Raw genomic sequence first — 17,265 nt, forward strand, 5'->3', positions numbered from 1 at the left:
TTGATTTTAGTTCAAAACGTCTGCACGTTGTCCACTAGGGTGGGCGCCTGGGCGCTTTTTGACTTTTTTTCGAAATTCAAAAACTGCTAGTCATAAAAAGTGGCACATGCATGAAAAAATTAAGTGTGCAAAATTTCATCAGTTTGGGGGTGCATCTTCTGCCCCAGCAGGGGGGTCAAACTTTCAATTTTTTTTAAAAAAGGGGAAATTTCACTTTCCGTTTTAACATAATTTTTTTTATAATTTTTCTGCTGGCTAGTTATAAATTGTATGTGGGATGTACCCAGAACTTTCCTATGTAAAGGCAAGCTTGAAGCTTAAGGCTTACTGCCTCCGCATCGACGACCAAAATGCTGAGTTTTCACCAAGTTGAGATGCTATTTTGTCATTGCTCAATAAACAAAATTGTCGCAAAAGAGCGAGATGGTGTTGACGCTGTACACTCATTTATGTTCTGTCCATTAACTTTGCAGGATGATACGAATGAGGTACGAACATCAGTACATATTTATGATAAAGAGTTACAAAAAAAAAAGAATAACCTTTTGAAGTCAAATTCTAGAGGTGGGCCTAAATTTCAGCAAAATTTGGACCAAATGAAAAAATCTGCAAAGCAAAAGTATTTGAAATCTGTTGTTGTAGCCTAAGTGTTCCAATTTTCTGCAATGTACTTGCCCGCAGGAAAATCGTGTCCTTGTTACAGAACACCAGTTCCTTCTTGATCAAAAAACAACTCGCATAATGGTGATTGATAAACATGATAAATCGGCCACAAAATCTAATTTTAAACGTTTACCGAGGAGAGTCGCAAGATCAGAACAATTCCGTTCTTTACGTGAAGACCCAGGAGCAGGCACAAGTAGCGCTTTGGTTAAAACACCTTCTTCTTATTCAAGCTCAGAAACTTTGTCATCCAATGAAGAAAGCTGCGAAGATTTTGATTATCAACCCTGTTTTGCCTCGGAAAACCCCAGAAAAAGCAAGGTTACTTCCAGTTTAGTAGTATTTGCTGAATCATGCGATCGTACTGGTATTTCAGATAGGTCTGCAGCACTTATTGCTTCATTATTTCTACAAGATGCGGGAGTTGTAACGGATAGCGAATCTCAATCAGTCATAGATAAAAGCAAAGTGAGAAGAGCGAAAAAAAATGAGGTTTACAACTCAAATTGAAAGTAGGCCAATCATGTGCATAAATTTGAAAAGCATATATTTTGATGGCCGAAAAGATTAAACCATCAAACAAAATGAAATTGCTGAGCGATTTCAAAAACATTTCGCAGTTGAAAAACACATTACTTTACTTGAGGAGCCAAGTTATCATTTCATTGGTCATTTTACTGCAGCCAACTGATCTAATGTGTCAATAGCTACCGGGATTCTTGAATATCTTGGATCCAATAAAATTAGCTACGATAATGTAATGGCAATTGGATGCGATGGAACCGCAATAAACACAAGTCAAAAAGGCGTCGTGATAAAGCTCCTGGAAGATCATTTCCAAAAGCCACTTCAATGGTTAATATGCCTACTCCATAGTAATGAATTGCCTCTTAGGCATCTTATAAAAGATTTGGCAATAGCCTACTAGCAGACCTGATAGCTTCACTGGGTCCATTATAAAGCAGCTAGCCACTGTCACACAACTAGATGTTGTAAAATATAAAGCAGTTCCGGCACCAGAGATTGAAATTGATGAAAATGACCTCAGCACTGACCAAAAATATCTTCTAAACATGCACAGAGCAGTGAAAAGTGGAGATATATCCATTCATTTCGCATATAGGAGTCCAGGTATGATGAACCACTCAAGATGGTTGAACACAGCCAATAAAATTCTACGTTTATATGCTGCATCTAACGCGTCAGCTGTATTGGTGGAACGTGTGGACTATATTATGAATGTTTATTCCAGTAGCCTATGGTTTGCCATTATAAAGGAAAGCAATTTCACTAATGGCCAAAAAGACTTCTTTAAAATTCTACACTCTGCTCAGAAGCTATCGAATAAAGCTCGCAATATCCTCAACAAAGTAATATAGAGGAATGCGTTTTATGCCCATCCTGAAAACATTTTGATTGCAATCATATGTTGTACATACCAAAGAGTATGTAAGGGAACTAGGATGGAGAAGAATTTTTAATTCAAGAATATTATCATCTTACAGCACTCGTCAGCAAAAATTCACGCTGTCAATATTGCAGTTCCGTTCCGAACGTTACTTTGAGATAATATACTGGCAAAATATTCCAGTTACGGAACCCCCAGCGATGCGTGGTGTTGACAGCAATGTGATAAAAGAGCACATCAAAACAAAGATGCCTTCACAACAGATGCTCATCACATGTGGTGGACAGCGTTGAAAGAGATGGGTAGCCTACATTAAAGCAATATTACAATCAAGAAAAAAAAAATTCCTAGGTTCCAGTCGAAACAAGAATTTATGATTCAATAGATTTCAGCCAGAACTAAATTGGAGCAATAATCTGGGAAACTGGCTAAAAGACCTTGTTGTTTGTGGTATTTTTAACACAATTTCGTTTTTTTTTTTGTTAACACAAGTTCTTTTTTATCGTTACATTGCTGTCAAACAAAGTTTACTCTTGTAGACTATGTGGTTTTGTAGTAGCCTATCAAAACGTTTAATGGTTTGTAAATGACAAATTTGTGTAAACAAAATCATGATAACAATTCACGTGGAATTGTACAGTACATTCCATTTACGGAACCTGCAGATCATATTGCTTTTATTCTGAAGTAAATTTTGGGTTGCGTTTTATAGCTGCAACTGATCAAACGTAGCCTACTATTGGTTTTAATTTAAGCAAGACTACGTCTTTTAGTTTGTCAGTTCGTATCATCCTGCAAAGTTAGTGGACAGAACATAAATGAGCGTACAGCGTTAACACCATCTCGCCATTTTGCGACAAGTTTATTTATTGAACAATGACAAAATAGCATCTCAAATTGGTGAAAATTCAGCATTTTGGTCGTCGATGCGGGGGCAGTAAACCTTAAGCTTCGAACTTGCCTTTACATAGGAAAGTTCTGGGTACATCCCACTTACAATTTATAATTAGCCAGTAAAAAAAAAAAAAAAAAAATTATGTTAAACGGAAAGTGAAATTTCCCCGTTTTTTTCAAAAAATTAAAAGTTTGACTCCCCTGCGAGGGCAGAAGATGCAACCCCAACTGATGAAATTTTGCACACGTAATTTTTTCATGCATGTGCCACTTTTTATGACTAGCGGTTTTTGAATTTCAAAAAAAAGTCAAAAACGTCCCACCCTATTGTCCACGTCTCATGGATAGACATACAAACTAAGGATCTTTCAGCTATGATATAACTGAGCTTTAGGGAGCTAGGAAATTTTCTAATAATCTTCTTGCCCGGAGAGAAATTATTCCTCGCATCAGCTCCCATGGAATCTTCACGTTCCCCAAGCAAGGATATGCATCAATGATGATAGTACTGGAATTGTAGGCTAATAACTTCAGTTGTTGTTTCATAATACATTAATAATTAACAAACAATTATTGTTTGCCGGAAGGAAGTTGCTTGTTTGCAATTATAGTAGGCTATCGATGTGCATGAGTCGATATAGTAGATTGTTTTAATTGTGTTAGAAGATAAACAAACGCTCTTTACCACTAGCCTACCTTTCAAAAAATATAACGACAACATATTCTGAACAGGGCAGAAAGGTATTTCCATACCTTTCCAGAAGAGGCTGAAGAAGAACAGGAGGAGGAACCAGTGATGAAAAATTTGAATGTCGACGCTATCACAACGGTAACTCGCTATTTTAGTCACTTTCTTGAAATGCTGTTTGATTCATGCTCTTATTGAGTTGTGCACTTAAACTAGCTGTAAACAAGAGCAGATATGTCGTAGCCACTTGATATAAATTAGGATCTTTTAAAAGATTTATAATGGTTTCCAACATTTGGTTTCCAATTGACCCCTTTTAAACAACTGTCAAGTGTGTGTGAGTGTGGGCCTGCTTTGAATTAAACATTTTTCAAAATAATTCTTAGTTAAACATACAAATCTTATTGCTTAAATTTTATTGTTTTATTTTCTACAGTACAAATGCAGTAGCCTATACTTGTACTACAGTACAAATACAGTATGTAGTAATGTAGCCTAGTATACTTTACGGCCTCTGAAAACTCCCATACGGATCCCGTATTACACTGGAAAATGGAAGATGATATTTTCATGGTAGCCTAAATATTTATGTTCTTGCAGAGTCGGGCGTGGACATTATTCAGCGAGCACATGAGGAAAATCGCTCGCTTTTTGAAGTCAATGAGAGAACCAAGACTTTATGAAGAATTCTCGAATTATCTCAAGAACATTCCAGAACGTCCTCATTCAACTTTAGCTGGTGGTGGAGGTCAGTACATGCTAGCCTACGATGATTTGCTTAGAGTTCTGAAAGATATAAATTTTTCACGAAATTAGTTTTTCAAAGATCCAGTTAAGACTAACATTTATGCATGACCTACTATCTGATCAATAGCGCCGAAGAAAGTGTTTCAGAAAATACATGATTTATTCTCACAATTTTTTAGATGGAAAAAGAAGTAGACCTATAGCTTAGTTGAAGTTTTTTGCCCGTTTGGCAGCATAAAACTACAAGCACTGCGATTGCAATAGCTCAGCAGCAATTCATTTTCCCAGTAGACACTTACTGTCGAATGATAATAATGATAGGATGATGATGATAAGGAAGATCATAATGATAGCTGTCATTGTCAGGCCAGTTACTCACAGGAAGAACAAACTTTATGATTGTTAACGTTACCAAGCCCGACTTTTATGTAACAATGCTGGCGTGCACTGATTTGCTTCAGAGACTCTATAGCAGCTTCCTGCAGTAACTGAGAGTTATCTGAAGAAGAGTGGAATGAGTGTGAGTGTTTATCACCATACTGTTTATCAATATATTAGCGGCCATTGTGAACTTTACTCTCTGTTCTGTTTGTTCAGAATTTCTAACAAAACTCAAATTTGTATTGACTGTAAGCTTTTCTTGTTTGAATTTGTTGGTGACAGATGCAAGCAGCACCGCTCTTTTGTTTCAAAAATACGAAACTGTCATGTACAAGCACATGAATACAGATCTAGAAATACGTCATAGAACCAAAACTATCAACGGCAAAACTGTGACTCTCAACTTTCTTGTGAATGACCTCGCCTTTTGGATGGAGAATGACAGGTGAAGTTGCATTTTGAATGCCTTTTTTATATAAAAAAAAAACATGATTTCTCTTTCAATAAGTTCTTTCTGATGATCATGTTGAGGTGAAACAAGCTGCCAAGGGTTTTAGTGAACTAGTAACTGATTTTGATGTGATTCCTCTTGTAGCTTTTTTGGCCATCAGCCTGGAAAGTTAAAGCGTCATGTTGTTGAGTTATGATTGCAGACTCTCAATTGCGAATACATTGACACAAGATGCATTGATTGATTCAAGTATCAATACATTGATCCAAGGTGCAGGCGTTGAATCAATGTGTAGCCTAGAAGAGAAGAATTTGTTAGCTGGGAATGTAGTAACGATCAAGCTCCTCTGAAAAAAAAGTATCCGCCTGGCTGAAGTCAGAAAGGATGTCGGTTTGGTTACAATCGGAAACATATCTGTTTTGCAATACATTGAAAAGCATGTTCGCAAGTAAACATGAGGATTTTCTTCCATATTAACTTTATGTGAAGTTATTTAGACCTTGAATCTGAAGGCGTATATCTGACTACGATAAAAAGAATTAACATCTATACAGTCCACGTACAAAGTAGGCACAGTTCAGTAATTGGCTGGTTCACCTACACTCAGAGACATTAGAAAAACAAAAAAAATGTTTTGAACAAGATTAAGACCGCTTCTCTCCTATGTCTGCTCATAATAGCTTTGATTTTCATCATATTTGAAGAGTGAGAGATCGACAAAGGATTTTTTTGAAGAGTAACAAGCCCCTTGTCATTTGTGAAAAACTTTCAGAATATTATTGTATGTAGTTCATTTGCATTTGAAACAGGTATGTGGCCCTTTGCGACAACGCGAAAACTTTGAAAGAGTCCGGATGTTTCTCCCCTGAAGATAAGGGCATCATTAAAGAAAAGAGAGAGACAATCGTCAAATGCTACTTGGAATCATATGTGCCGCCTAAGATCAGGGTATAGTGTAACTTAACATATAGCCTAGCCAGTGAGAGAGGTGGCGATTGGGGCAACCGCCCGCTAAAACGCAGAAAAGCAATTGTATTTGAAAAGTCGGATTAATGTAGCCCTACATATCATTGTGTTTTCTTGAATTTACCCCCCCCCCCCCCCCCCCCCCCCCAAGGCCACTCGCTAGATTCGCTTAGCTCGTTTGCTGAGCAGTATTTGGCGGTTGGTGGTTTATTACGAAGCATGTTGGTTGCTAAATATAGACCAAAACGCTGATGGTGGACAATGAAGAAATGTATGTCAAACATTTAACTTGCGGCTTTCAACAATGCTAATAAATGCCTTAAGCATGTCATACAACTCATCAAATTCCCAATTCTTCGACATGGATCGCAGGCATTAGCCTATGCATTTTAAGCTTGTCTGCTTCAGCAGGTTCCATACTTGTAATGTGGACTTGGAATCACTGACGCGGCTCTGGTTACCAAAATTACCAATTAAAAGTACAGGTTTTTTATCAAAACGGGTCGTCTATAGCCTACTTTTTGTTTGTATCTTCAATGGCCTCATGGATGTTTTCATTTGTCTCAAAAAATCATCTTGACTGATAAGTGATGATCTATTTCAAGTTAGGCTACTCATATCAAGTAATTGATATATTTTCTGAAAGTACAGAGTAATTTCATCTTTCATTATGGCAACACGTTCAAATGATTTCGTAGGCTGCAAGGAAAACTTTGTTTAACATAAGCGTCCTACAACCGCGGATAATTTTGCATTTCGTTTTGACCTTGCACTGACATGGAGTTTCACAGATTGCAAATCGTTTTGTTCAAAGTAGCTACATTAAGCGAAGAATTGTAACACAAACTATCTGGTAAATACTGCAAGATTTTACTTTTGATTTTTATATTTTTACCAATTTACGAAGTCCACTCCACAAAAACGCAACTTTTGTTTGAAAACAAACGAGGTCAATTTTGCTTGTATTTGTCATCACTGTTAAGTGATGACTGATGAATCAAAAAATGAAAGGTGTGAGGGAAATGCCTTTTTACTATGCTGTATTTTTAATGTAATAAGTAATAGGGTTGACGTTAATTGTATGCAATTTGTAAAGGTGAATATGAACAGCGAGTTGGCGGATCAGATTGTTTACGAAGCTACGGCCTTTGGAATAATCAATCGTTCCGTATTCCATCCAGCAGTGATGGAAGTGTTTCCAAACCTAATCCACCATTGGCACAAGTATTTTAATTGTGATAACGATATGTTTTTATGTGTTGTAGAATGTAGAGTTGTATCTATCGTAGATTCCCATTGCTCTCAATCACACGCAGAGTCAGCACAGCAGTATAAAGCCACAGCCAAATACTTACTGTAATATTGTTATCACTGCTTTATATTTTTTGCTGAGTGCCAAACACGAATAAGATTCGGTGCCGTTTTTAAAAAGTGTTTCATGCGACCCGACATTTAAAACTGTCATAAAAATTTGTTAGGTTTAAAAAAAACTTGTAAGACCTTTCAGAAAAGTTGAAGAAATTTATTTTTATCTCAAAAAATGCCGGTGTTTATTTAGTTAGATAACGTTTATGAAGCTTGAATACAAGACCAAACTTCAAAATACTATGCATAGATATTTTAGGGTTGGCCTAGATACTAGTTTGATTGTTTCAATAACGAAATCGTCGACTCGCCACATTTTCCACGCAAAATGATCAATTGGTGATGACCAGTGTTAAGATTATGCTTTCCATAGAAAGCTCTCCGCTTCTTCAAATTTCTGCAGCTACATGGATGGTTGATTGTAGTTGCACACTTAGTTAACTTATTGTCGTATCCAGGCTTACACCCGGTGGTTGAAGATTTAGATTAAGTGGACGGGAAGGCAAAGAAGCCAATCTTCGTGTCCACCTTCAGGCATACCTTTAAGTGTCCCGCCAGAGACACAGCCGCATGCTCTTGAGCGGTGTCGAACCGCCGCCCTTTCGATTACCGTTCCAAGGCTCTCACCACTCGGCTATGCAGCGGACAGTTAACTTATTAACATAGTAACTTACCCATAAGCTTGTTTTTGTAAAGATCACATTTCAGATGTGCAAAAAAATGTAAGCTAATAAATGCGTAATCCCTGGTCTTATCAAACCATGTTAATGTTTATTTCGAGAAAGTAGCCAATAAACAGTACCATGTCGTGCTGCACTGCACGCAGCACGTTAAAATCAACTTTTTCGGATCAACATGTTTTATTTTTCGATTTTTCAGATTCTGTCACGAAAAGTACGCCTACATATCAAAGCAAACCACCAAAAGAAACCGACATGCTATGGTTGAAGAGCGGCGTTTGGAAATTGAAAAAAGAACAAAGGAAAAAAGGGAAAAACTTGCCAAAGTGATTGAATAATAGTTTCTTACTTGAGTTTTATTTATGTTAACTTGTTTGATTGTGGGAATCTCCATTGTCGGAATGAGATTGCCTCTTTGAAAGCTCAATCCTGGCAGCTTCACTTGTAGATTTGCTTGCACTGCTGGTTAGTGGTTAGTCGCCAACATTTACTCAAAACATAATTTTCAAAAACATGCATAACGTATCGAAACCTTGCGGCGTCGCATGCTTGTTTTTCCAGCTTTTGCCACAGCCACCACTAAACCCAAAATTTTATATGTGATTTATTTCAAAGTTTTGTCGTATTTGATTCCTCTTGCACATCAAAGCAAACTTTGCTCTTTGTAACAAAAATAAATCATGTTATGGATAACTCGTCCAGTTTTGGCATTGCTAGAGGTTTATGTAAAAGTACAATCAGAATAACACACTGGCTGCCTTTCTGACACAAAATTAAAGTAAAATATGATTCGTTTTCTTGTAGGTTGGTTTTGTGATAAGATTTTGTTTCATAGCTTTTTCAACTACAATTCTATGTATTTTCTTCTTTTATGTCGTAGTTTTTTGTTATGTAAATCTTTATCATCGAACTGAGAAAGCCTATTGGGCAGCTTAATCCTAGTATACAGTATTCGCATACTTGTGAAGCTGTGAAAGCTTCGAACCCCCGACGCGGCCCGACCACCGAGATTGACAGAGTGAAATTTTTGCGAAAGTTGCTGTCTGTAAATTCTATCATACTGAGAGCTATTTTAAAGTGGGTTGCTCAAGCGTAAAATAATTATCTTTTTAAAGCCATTGTTGATGTAGCCTACGACTTGCTAAGAGTATGGTTTGGTTGGTTTTAAATCTTTATTCTCGGATTGAGAGAGCCACTGATAGATTACTTCTGGTAGTTTCGCATAGCCTACTTGTAGACTTGTAGAGGCTTTTGACACAGGGCCGGTTACTGAGATCGGCAGAATGAATTTTTCTGATTGTTGAAGTGTTGTTGCTGGAGAATTATTCCATTCACTAAATGGCACTGAATAGAGGACAGTCCTTGAAATGCGTAGCTCAAGCGAACAGCCCGAAAGCCGAACCAGCGCAGCTTAATATGGAATTGGGTGCTCATTAGTATTCAGCTTCATTACTTCTTGTATTAGATTCCTCAGTCTCAAGTCTCCAAAGAGTCCCTCTCCTCTGCCAAGACGTGGTTAAGCAGAAGATACTTTCCAGACTACGTAAACGATTTGACACTACGTCCTACGGACAAAGTCAAAGGGTTATTATGTAAGTGCTAGGTTATCAACAACACGCAAAAGGTGATGGTGAGATTCAATTATGTGTTTTATTTGCAAGTTACTGATGAGGCAAGGCAACAAGACGAACTAAAGTAATACCAAAAGAAGTGGTTTAATTTTCGTCCTGCCATAGATTTTAAAGTTTTAGCAACTGTGCTTTAATTTATTATCACATTTACGACTTAAGCTCATACTTACTATTACGTTTGCATATTGTTACTGTTCGTTATCTTCAGCAATGCTTCATTTGTCTTGTGACTACATTCTGGGAAATGCATTTGAATTTGAGGACAACGTTTGAAAAAAACTAAAATGTAATAACATCTTTTCCACATTTTTAACACGTTGCGGTGAGAGTGGATGTTCAGAGACAATTAAGTTGCATTTTCTCACAGATAGCGACCCACCTACTTTACACTTTTCAATTGAGCAAGGTCTAAAGCTGATACTTCCACCAAGGCGGAGAATAGTTGAGCGTCTGAATAACGATGAACTGGAAACCTTCTCGGAAGAAGACCACTTCCTTAAAGTTTGGACTAGGTCAGGCGGAGAAATTATTCTTTTAAAAACTAACCGTTTAATGTCTTAAGTTGTGTGATGTTACATTTAGCCTTTTGCAAAAATGGAACAATTGGCTAACAAAAAAATAGAAATTGCTGGGCTCCTTTTTTCAAAAGCAAAAACGTTTTATAGTTGAAATGCAGCTTAACGATATTGTTTTTTTTTCTTGTTAGATTTTAAATTTACACTTTACAATTAAAAAGCGTATTTTTTAACCTAATTTTGTTATCTTTACCAATAAAAAAACAAAGAATTTTTTCTCAAAAAGCTGGAAGACAGCAATAATTCTTCAGTTAGGATACTTCTATGTTATCAATTAGGTTAATGCTTACGGTCATTTTACAATTTTGCATTTACATTTGCAGCAATTTTTTTAGCATTTGGTTGATTTCAAATAAGAATTCTATTTTGCATGTTTGATTGGATTACACTGTAAACCATTCAGGCATACACTGTAAATTACAGCGACATGGTCCTGCGTTTTGCCATGCTAGACAGCAGACAGGTAGCCTAGTCATTTCCTGACCTAGCCCCCCTGAAAAAGTCTGTCTTGTCTGATTGACGAAACGTCGGAATAAAAGCAGATTATCACTTTATACATCTTGTGATAGTTCAGCTTAGTTTGCACCAGAAGAGTGCTCATCATGTTATAGAATTGAATATGTTACTTCACCCTCGCCAAAGAAAATTGCAAGTCCACATTGTCTTCGTTTCTCTCAACAATGCCTACTTGTCGTAGCGCTGTAGGCCCACCCTAGTCAGCAAAGACATATTTTTTACATTGGTTCAAGGTTTGAAGATGTTGATTCAATGTAAAAAAAACAAAACTTTTAGGCCGAGATATTGATTGGATGATGTGTTTAATGTGTAACATATAGCCTACTTCATATGAAAAGCATTGCACTCTTCCGTGTCAAACTAGCCAAATGTGATTGTTTTTGCATCACTTCAACGTCTGGTGACGTTGAAGTGATCAGAAAATGGCAAATTTTATTGCTGGGTTGTTTTAACGTTTGTAACAAAATGTCATTTTTGACTTTATCATTACTCTTTGTCCAAATGTTATTTCTGCAGAGGAGCTAAAGTAGTGAACGTGTTCCGACAAGGTTCAGATCCGAGATTAGTAAATCTTGGCGACGAGAGGAGACGTTTCAAGGTGAAGTGCGACATGATCGAAGGTTGACCAATCACACTTCAGTACGTACGAATGTTGCTGTTCACGTGATATGTAGCATATTGACCAATAAAATCTGTTTTCAGCCGAACATTTTTGTAATGCTGATATCTAATAATGCCAATGTTGTATCACTGATCACAAAAACGGCAAATCAAGATGAGACGATAGATTTTCTGGCAGCCGTGCACAGACCAATATTAGCTGAGCATCATACCGTCACTCACAATCAAAGAAGAAAATGATGCAAGATTGACCTTGTTGGTCCAACTTCGTCATCAGCCATTAAAGTTACATAAACATTAGAAAATCATTGCTCTTGTATGTCTCTGTGGCGCAATCGGTTAGCGCGTTCGACTGTTAATCGAAAGGTTGGTGGTTCAAGCCCACCCAGGGACGTAAACGTTTGCAGATGAGAAAAAGCGTAATTCAGGCTTTTGAAAGGTCAGATGTTCATCAAGATTATCATTTTCTAGTTTATCTGATAAAAGTGAAAGTAGAAATATACAAATTGCTTTAAGCTACTGACGTTTCGGGCATCATGGGAATGAGCATCCTCAGCGAATGTACAAAATTATGTTGGCTACTGCAGAAAGTTAAGAGGCAAGAAAAATGCATTAGCCTATTTCGTATTGGGACAGTCAAAGTGCTGGATTTCAAACAGTGAACATTAAGGAATGCGAGAACCTCTTACTTTTTGCGTCGCATGACGTAAAACTTTCAAACAATTTAGCCTAATACCTACAAGCCAGAGGCCTGTTGTAGTGCAGGCTCTTAGGGGCAAAAATGAGCATCTTTAGGCTAAACGTGTTAGACGTTGTTTTTTTGCATTTTTTTGTAGTTGATGAATCCAACTTCAATTTTAGTGGGTGCCGCAACTTTTTGGGTCACGTGATCACCCCCAAATCGGGGATTCCCCCAAATCAATTTTGAGCTCTTTTCACGGCATTTTCATGCAATTAGGTACGTTATTTTTTTACATTTGGACTGACTGCCACTACAAAATACACGAGATAAAAATCACACAAAATTATGTTATTAATGACGTCGTTGTGAGATCATATATTAATTTTTTGCTTGTTTTTTTCTTATTGTAGTCGCTTGTTTGTTGTTGGTGTTACTTTTTTGGTTACAATAAGTTACCAATGCTTAAATAATTACCCCTTCAAATATGACGTCAGCATTGCATCATGAACGACGTCATAGTTTTGTTATGTGATTTTTTTTTCAGATGTTTTTCTTATAGGTTAGTATGGTTGGTAGGCAATAACTATAGGTAGGGGCATATATGGTTTGACCCCAAAAAATTGCAACAAAAGGTTTTTCAACTGATTTGATTAGTATTGGGTGTCAGTACTAACCTATTCAAAATCTTAAGGAATCCAACTTCCGAAAAGTGGTTATTTTCAAGATAGCTTCCAAGATGGCCGCCAAACCATTGAAATACAGTAGAACTCGGTTAATCCGGATTCGGTTAATCCGGATCTTCGCCTAATCCGGATAAAACTGGAAGTACAAATGATTTGTAATCTTTTTCTTGAGAAACAGCTTTGGATTATCCGGATTATTTAATCCGGATCTTCGCCTATTCCGGACAAAAGTTGCGCTTTCTCTATCGCTTTATCCGGATTTGCTTTGTTTGACCCTGATTTTTTGTAAGTTTTTCATAGAAACTCGTCTTCGGTAACTGTTTTCAAAAGTTTTGAGTAACTACAGATTATTCCGACACGCATGTCTGAAGATGTAACTTTTGCCAGTGTGTTCTTGCGTTAGACGCAGAGTCTACAAATACATTCATTTTACATGCATACTGCATTTCAAATGAACTCTATCACTGGGTCGCTAATGTGGTGATCGCGCGTCTGGGAATTGGCAGATGATCACACTAATGCGTTCAATTTCGGTGATTTTTACCGATACCCTTCTATCTAGGTAACGTCAGGCTTGATAGAACCGTCATCGGTTAATCCGGATCTTCGCCTAATCCGGATGGAATCGCCGGTCAAATCGAATCCGGATTAACCGAGTTCTACTGTAACCGTAAATTGACCATAACTCGGTCATCACATGACCAAAACATGTAGTTTTGGTGTCTATATCTAGGTTTTTATACCCTGTGAAGTCAATGAGACCATTCTCAGAATTGTTAAATTATCTGATAGCCTATAAATTCAATATGGCAATCCAAGATGGCCCCTAAACCATTAAAATAACATAGTAAATTGACCATAACTCGGTCATCATATGACCAAAACATGTAGTTTTGGTGTCTATATCTAGGTTTTTATACCCTGGGAAGTCAATGAGACTATTCTCAGAATTGTAAAATTATCTGATAGCCTATAAATTCAATATGGCAATCCAAGATGGCCGCCAAACCAGTAAAATAACAGAAAATTGACCATAACTCGGTCATCCTATGATCAAAACATGTAGTTTTGGTGTCTATATCTAGGTTTTTATACCCTGTGCTGTAAAGTCAATGAGACCATTCTCAGAATTGTTAAATTATCTGATAGCCTATAAATTCAATATGGCAATCCAAGATGGCTGCCAAAATAATTAAAAATATACAATAACAATGTATTGTTTATTAAAAAACCCGGTAAATTTCTATATATATTTGGGTAAACTGAGCAGGCATAAAGAGTTTACACGATGTGGTCATGTAGACTCTTGACATAATCAGCGTAAAGAAAGCAAATGGATCAAGTATTACTAATGCTCATCGCTGTAAATCTCGATGTCATCGTCTGTAATTATGTGATTGCTGTATGGACACATGAACCAGTTTGTCATGGTCCACATCCAACATGGTATGGTAGCACATATCTCCGGCAACTGTAGTGAAATCGAGGTGGACACGATTCGCAATTGCAGTGTGTTATTTTTAATAGGTTGTCCGGGGAAGCTTTCATGTCCGTCATGATTGGAATCATCTGATTATTATCTACTTTCCATCCTCAGTCTAGAGCATCCATACCATCGTCAGTAGCCTACCCATCCTCACCATAATCTGGTAGTAAACTCTGAAGCAGGCCCGTAACTAGCTTAGAGCACCAGGGGGAGGGACAATAAGTATTCTAGAGGGGGCCCAACTTTTAACTTCCGTATCGTGTACGAAAATGACGTTTGTACACAATGTGGGATATTTACGTAAAAACATTAATCGTATTACAGTGTTTATATCAGCATATAGACTATAGTAGAAACAGCAGCGTGAACTGGCATCATAGAGTCAATTACATGCTGTAGCAGTAGCTTATAAACAGTTATAATGAAGACAGCATAGAAATTGAGAAGCAAAATCATTTTTAAAACATCCGACCGCCAACTAGTGATAAAATGGTTAAAAATTGGCGTAGAAACCGCAGTGAAATTTATGATTTTGTAGTTGATTCTTTTGTTAGTTAATCCATTGCCTTTCATGGACTTCGAATTTGTTTTAGTTTATTTACATTTTCCTCTAATGCGCTGCATAAATCACACAAAATATACTATACAAGTATACATAATAGAAAATAAGCGTTTAACTATGATCAAATAGGGCTGCAACCGTTGCACCTGTCACTCATGGTTTTGTAAATAATAATAATTGTAGCCTACAATGTGTAGCCTACATTGCACCTCATTTTATCTAGTGCAGAATCAACAATCATCTCTTCCAGATCAATCTTTTAATGATAATAGTGAGAACGTATTTCACACCATCACTGAAATGTATCCTCGCCATAGATAGGTTAGGTCCAAATAGGATAGATGGGTTAACAAAAGGCGTGGATGGACTTTAATGAATCTATTAACAAAAACGTCCAGGTCTATTTTCTCGGTCATTTTCTTTTTTAAATCCAACATAACCAAGTTCGCCTGTCTCGTCTGGAACATAGACTGCGTGTGGGCTTGTCTCCGGGACTTAGTGAAGTCCCTAGCTTGTCTATCCGAGATAAGACCGGGAAGCCACTCTCACAAACCGCACTACTGGACCCGAATGATGCCACAGTAGCGGCAAGTTTATACATTCGGAAATGCTAGTCGTTGATTGTACAGTTCTGCATCACCTGGTGCGTTGAGCACATTGCAGCTTCTATTCCTCAGTTAAGCAGAAATTAGAGAAATTAATCTTTCTTTGTTGGAAGCTCGAGACAAGAACTGCTTCTTCTTTCCAATGAACTTGATGTCTAGGCTACAGTATAGTGAACAACCGGGTGGACGTTCATGTCGCGTCTTTGATTGGTATTGTCTTTGATCGACGGACCGCCATATCCACTAAAGACCACCGTTGCTTGGCGATAATGACGAATGGTAAAATCTGCATACGACTGTGCAATAGACCCATAACTGTCTCCAGCTTTCCATGGCACTCGATGCAACAAGAACCCTCCATCAAGGACGTAGTGATCGGTTTTCGAGGCAGATTCTTTCACTACTTCATAATCGCCTGACATCACACTGCTGGCATGTTCTGTGATGGCGGTAGCTATTTGAGGCTTATCTTCTGCAAGAAACAGGCGAGGGTCTGGATGTTACGTGGCTGTCACAAGTAATACTCGTCTTCCTCTCAACTGGTCTGAGTTTTTGAGAAATGACAGCAACAAAACTGCGCTATATCAACTGGTTCAACAAGCTGTGATAACTTCAGTCGATCCAAACTTGTCTACGATTGCTGTTACATCGTTAGATACAGCTCTTAGCAATCAAGCATTGGACATGTCTGAGATTTCCCCGCGTGATCACGAAGAGGCAGACACCCGTATGTTTCTCCATGTGAAACATGGAAAATTCGATGCCATAGTCAAAACAGTAGGCTAGATACTGATGTGGTAATTATTGCAACTTTGTGTTTTGACAAGTTAGAACTCTGTAAACTATGGGTTGAATTTGGAGTTGGAGAAAAAACTCGCTTCATTCCAATCCATGACATTGTTTCATCTTTTCCTCAATCTCTGATGATTTGCGCTTCTTTACCTTTCTTTTATGCTATCACAATCTGTGATACTGTTTCGTCTTTGGAAAAAAAGGCTTGAGATTGTTGGATGCTTAATCTTATCGAAATGTGTGGCTTATTTAACTCTCTGAATTTCTCAAGCTCTCCTAGTTCTATAAATGACATACAAAAGTATGTCATAGCATAGCTCTTATGGCAATGGTCCTATCACGGATGTAGACGAATGCCGTTATATGATGTTTACCAATGGCTGCACTATTGCAAAGCTGCCACCAACGTCAGCTGCTCTGATGCAACATAGGCTACACACAGAGCGATATATCAAGCTGAAATATGGAAATCAAGCCTCGTAAATGTTCAGCAACTACCTTCTCCTTTAGCTTGGGGTTGGAAACATAATGATGCAAATCAGCTTGTTACGTTTTGGACCTAAACTCAATCCGCATCATCGATTCACGAAATGATACATCATTGTAGTTGTCAGTCTACTTGTGGCTCTCGATGTTCGTGTAAGAAAAAATCCATAAAATGCACAAGTCTTTGTTCATGCGAGTACGAAACATGCAATTCGACAACAAAATCTCCAATCCTCTCTGATGTTTCATCTTCAATCCACATTGACGTTTCATCTCCAATCCACACTGATCATTCAAGAAATGCTTTTGACTTTCTAAATTCTATGTTGTAAATTGAAAAAAGTTTTGGTAGAGAGTTTGCTTTGTTGAACCATACAGAAATA

The 17,265-nt window shown here is 37.5% G+C and overlaps 1 protein-coding gene and 1 non-coding gene across 2 annotated transcripts in view; both read left to right on the plus strand.

Moving 5' to 3' along the window:
* The window catches only part of LOC145771563 (uncharacterized), a 106,806-nt gene that overhangs the window by 85,689 nt on the left and 3,852 nt on the right, over positions 1-17,265 (plus strand). Inside the window, exons 20-28 of the mRNA XM_082583267.1 lie at positions 3,698-3,794; positions 4,254-4,401; positions 5,064-5,226; positions 6,042-6,180; positions 7,295-7,422; positions 8,443-8,569; positions 9,709-9,835; positions 10,242-10,386; positions 11,482-11,604. Of these exons, the coding sequence (XP_082439393.1) occupies positions 3,698-3,794; positions 4,254-4,401; positions 5,064-5,226; positions 6,042-6,180; positions 7,295-7,422; positions 8,443-8,569; positions 9,709-9,835; positions 10,242-10,386; positions 11,482-11,590 (1,183 nt within the window). The 3' untranslated portion in view covers positions 11,591-11,604. The remainder of the gene's footprint in view (positions 1-3,697; positions 3,795-4,253; positions 4,402-5,063; positions 5,227-6,041; positions 6,181-7,294; positions 7,423-8,442; positions 8,570-9,708; positions 9,836-10,241; positions 10,387-11,481; positions 11,605-17,265) is intronic.
* Trnan-guu (transfer RNA asparagine (anticodon GUU)) lies at positions 11,907-11,980 on the plus strand. The gene has a single exon. It is a non-coding gene; the product is annotated as a tRNA-Asn (tRNA).

The sequence above is a fragment of the Aplidium turbinatum genome, chromosome 6 (genome assembly GCF_918807975.1).
Source record: "Aplidium turbinatum chromosome 6, kaAplTurb1.1, whole genome shotgun sequence".
Classification (NCBI taxonomy): Eukaryota; Metazoa; Chordata; class Ascidiacea; order Aplousobranchia; family Polyclinidae; genus Aplidium; species Aplidium turbinatum.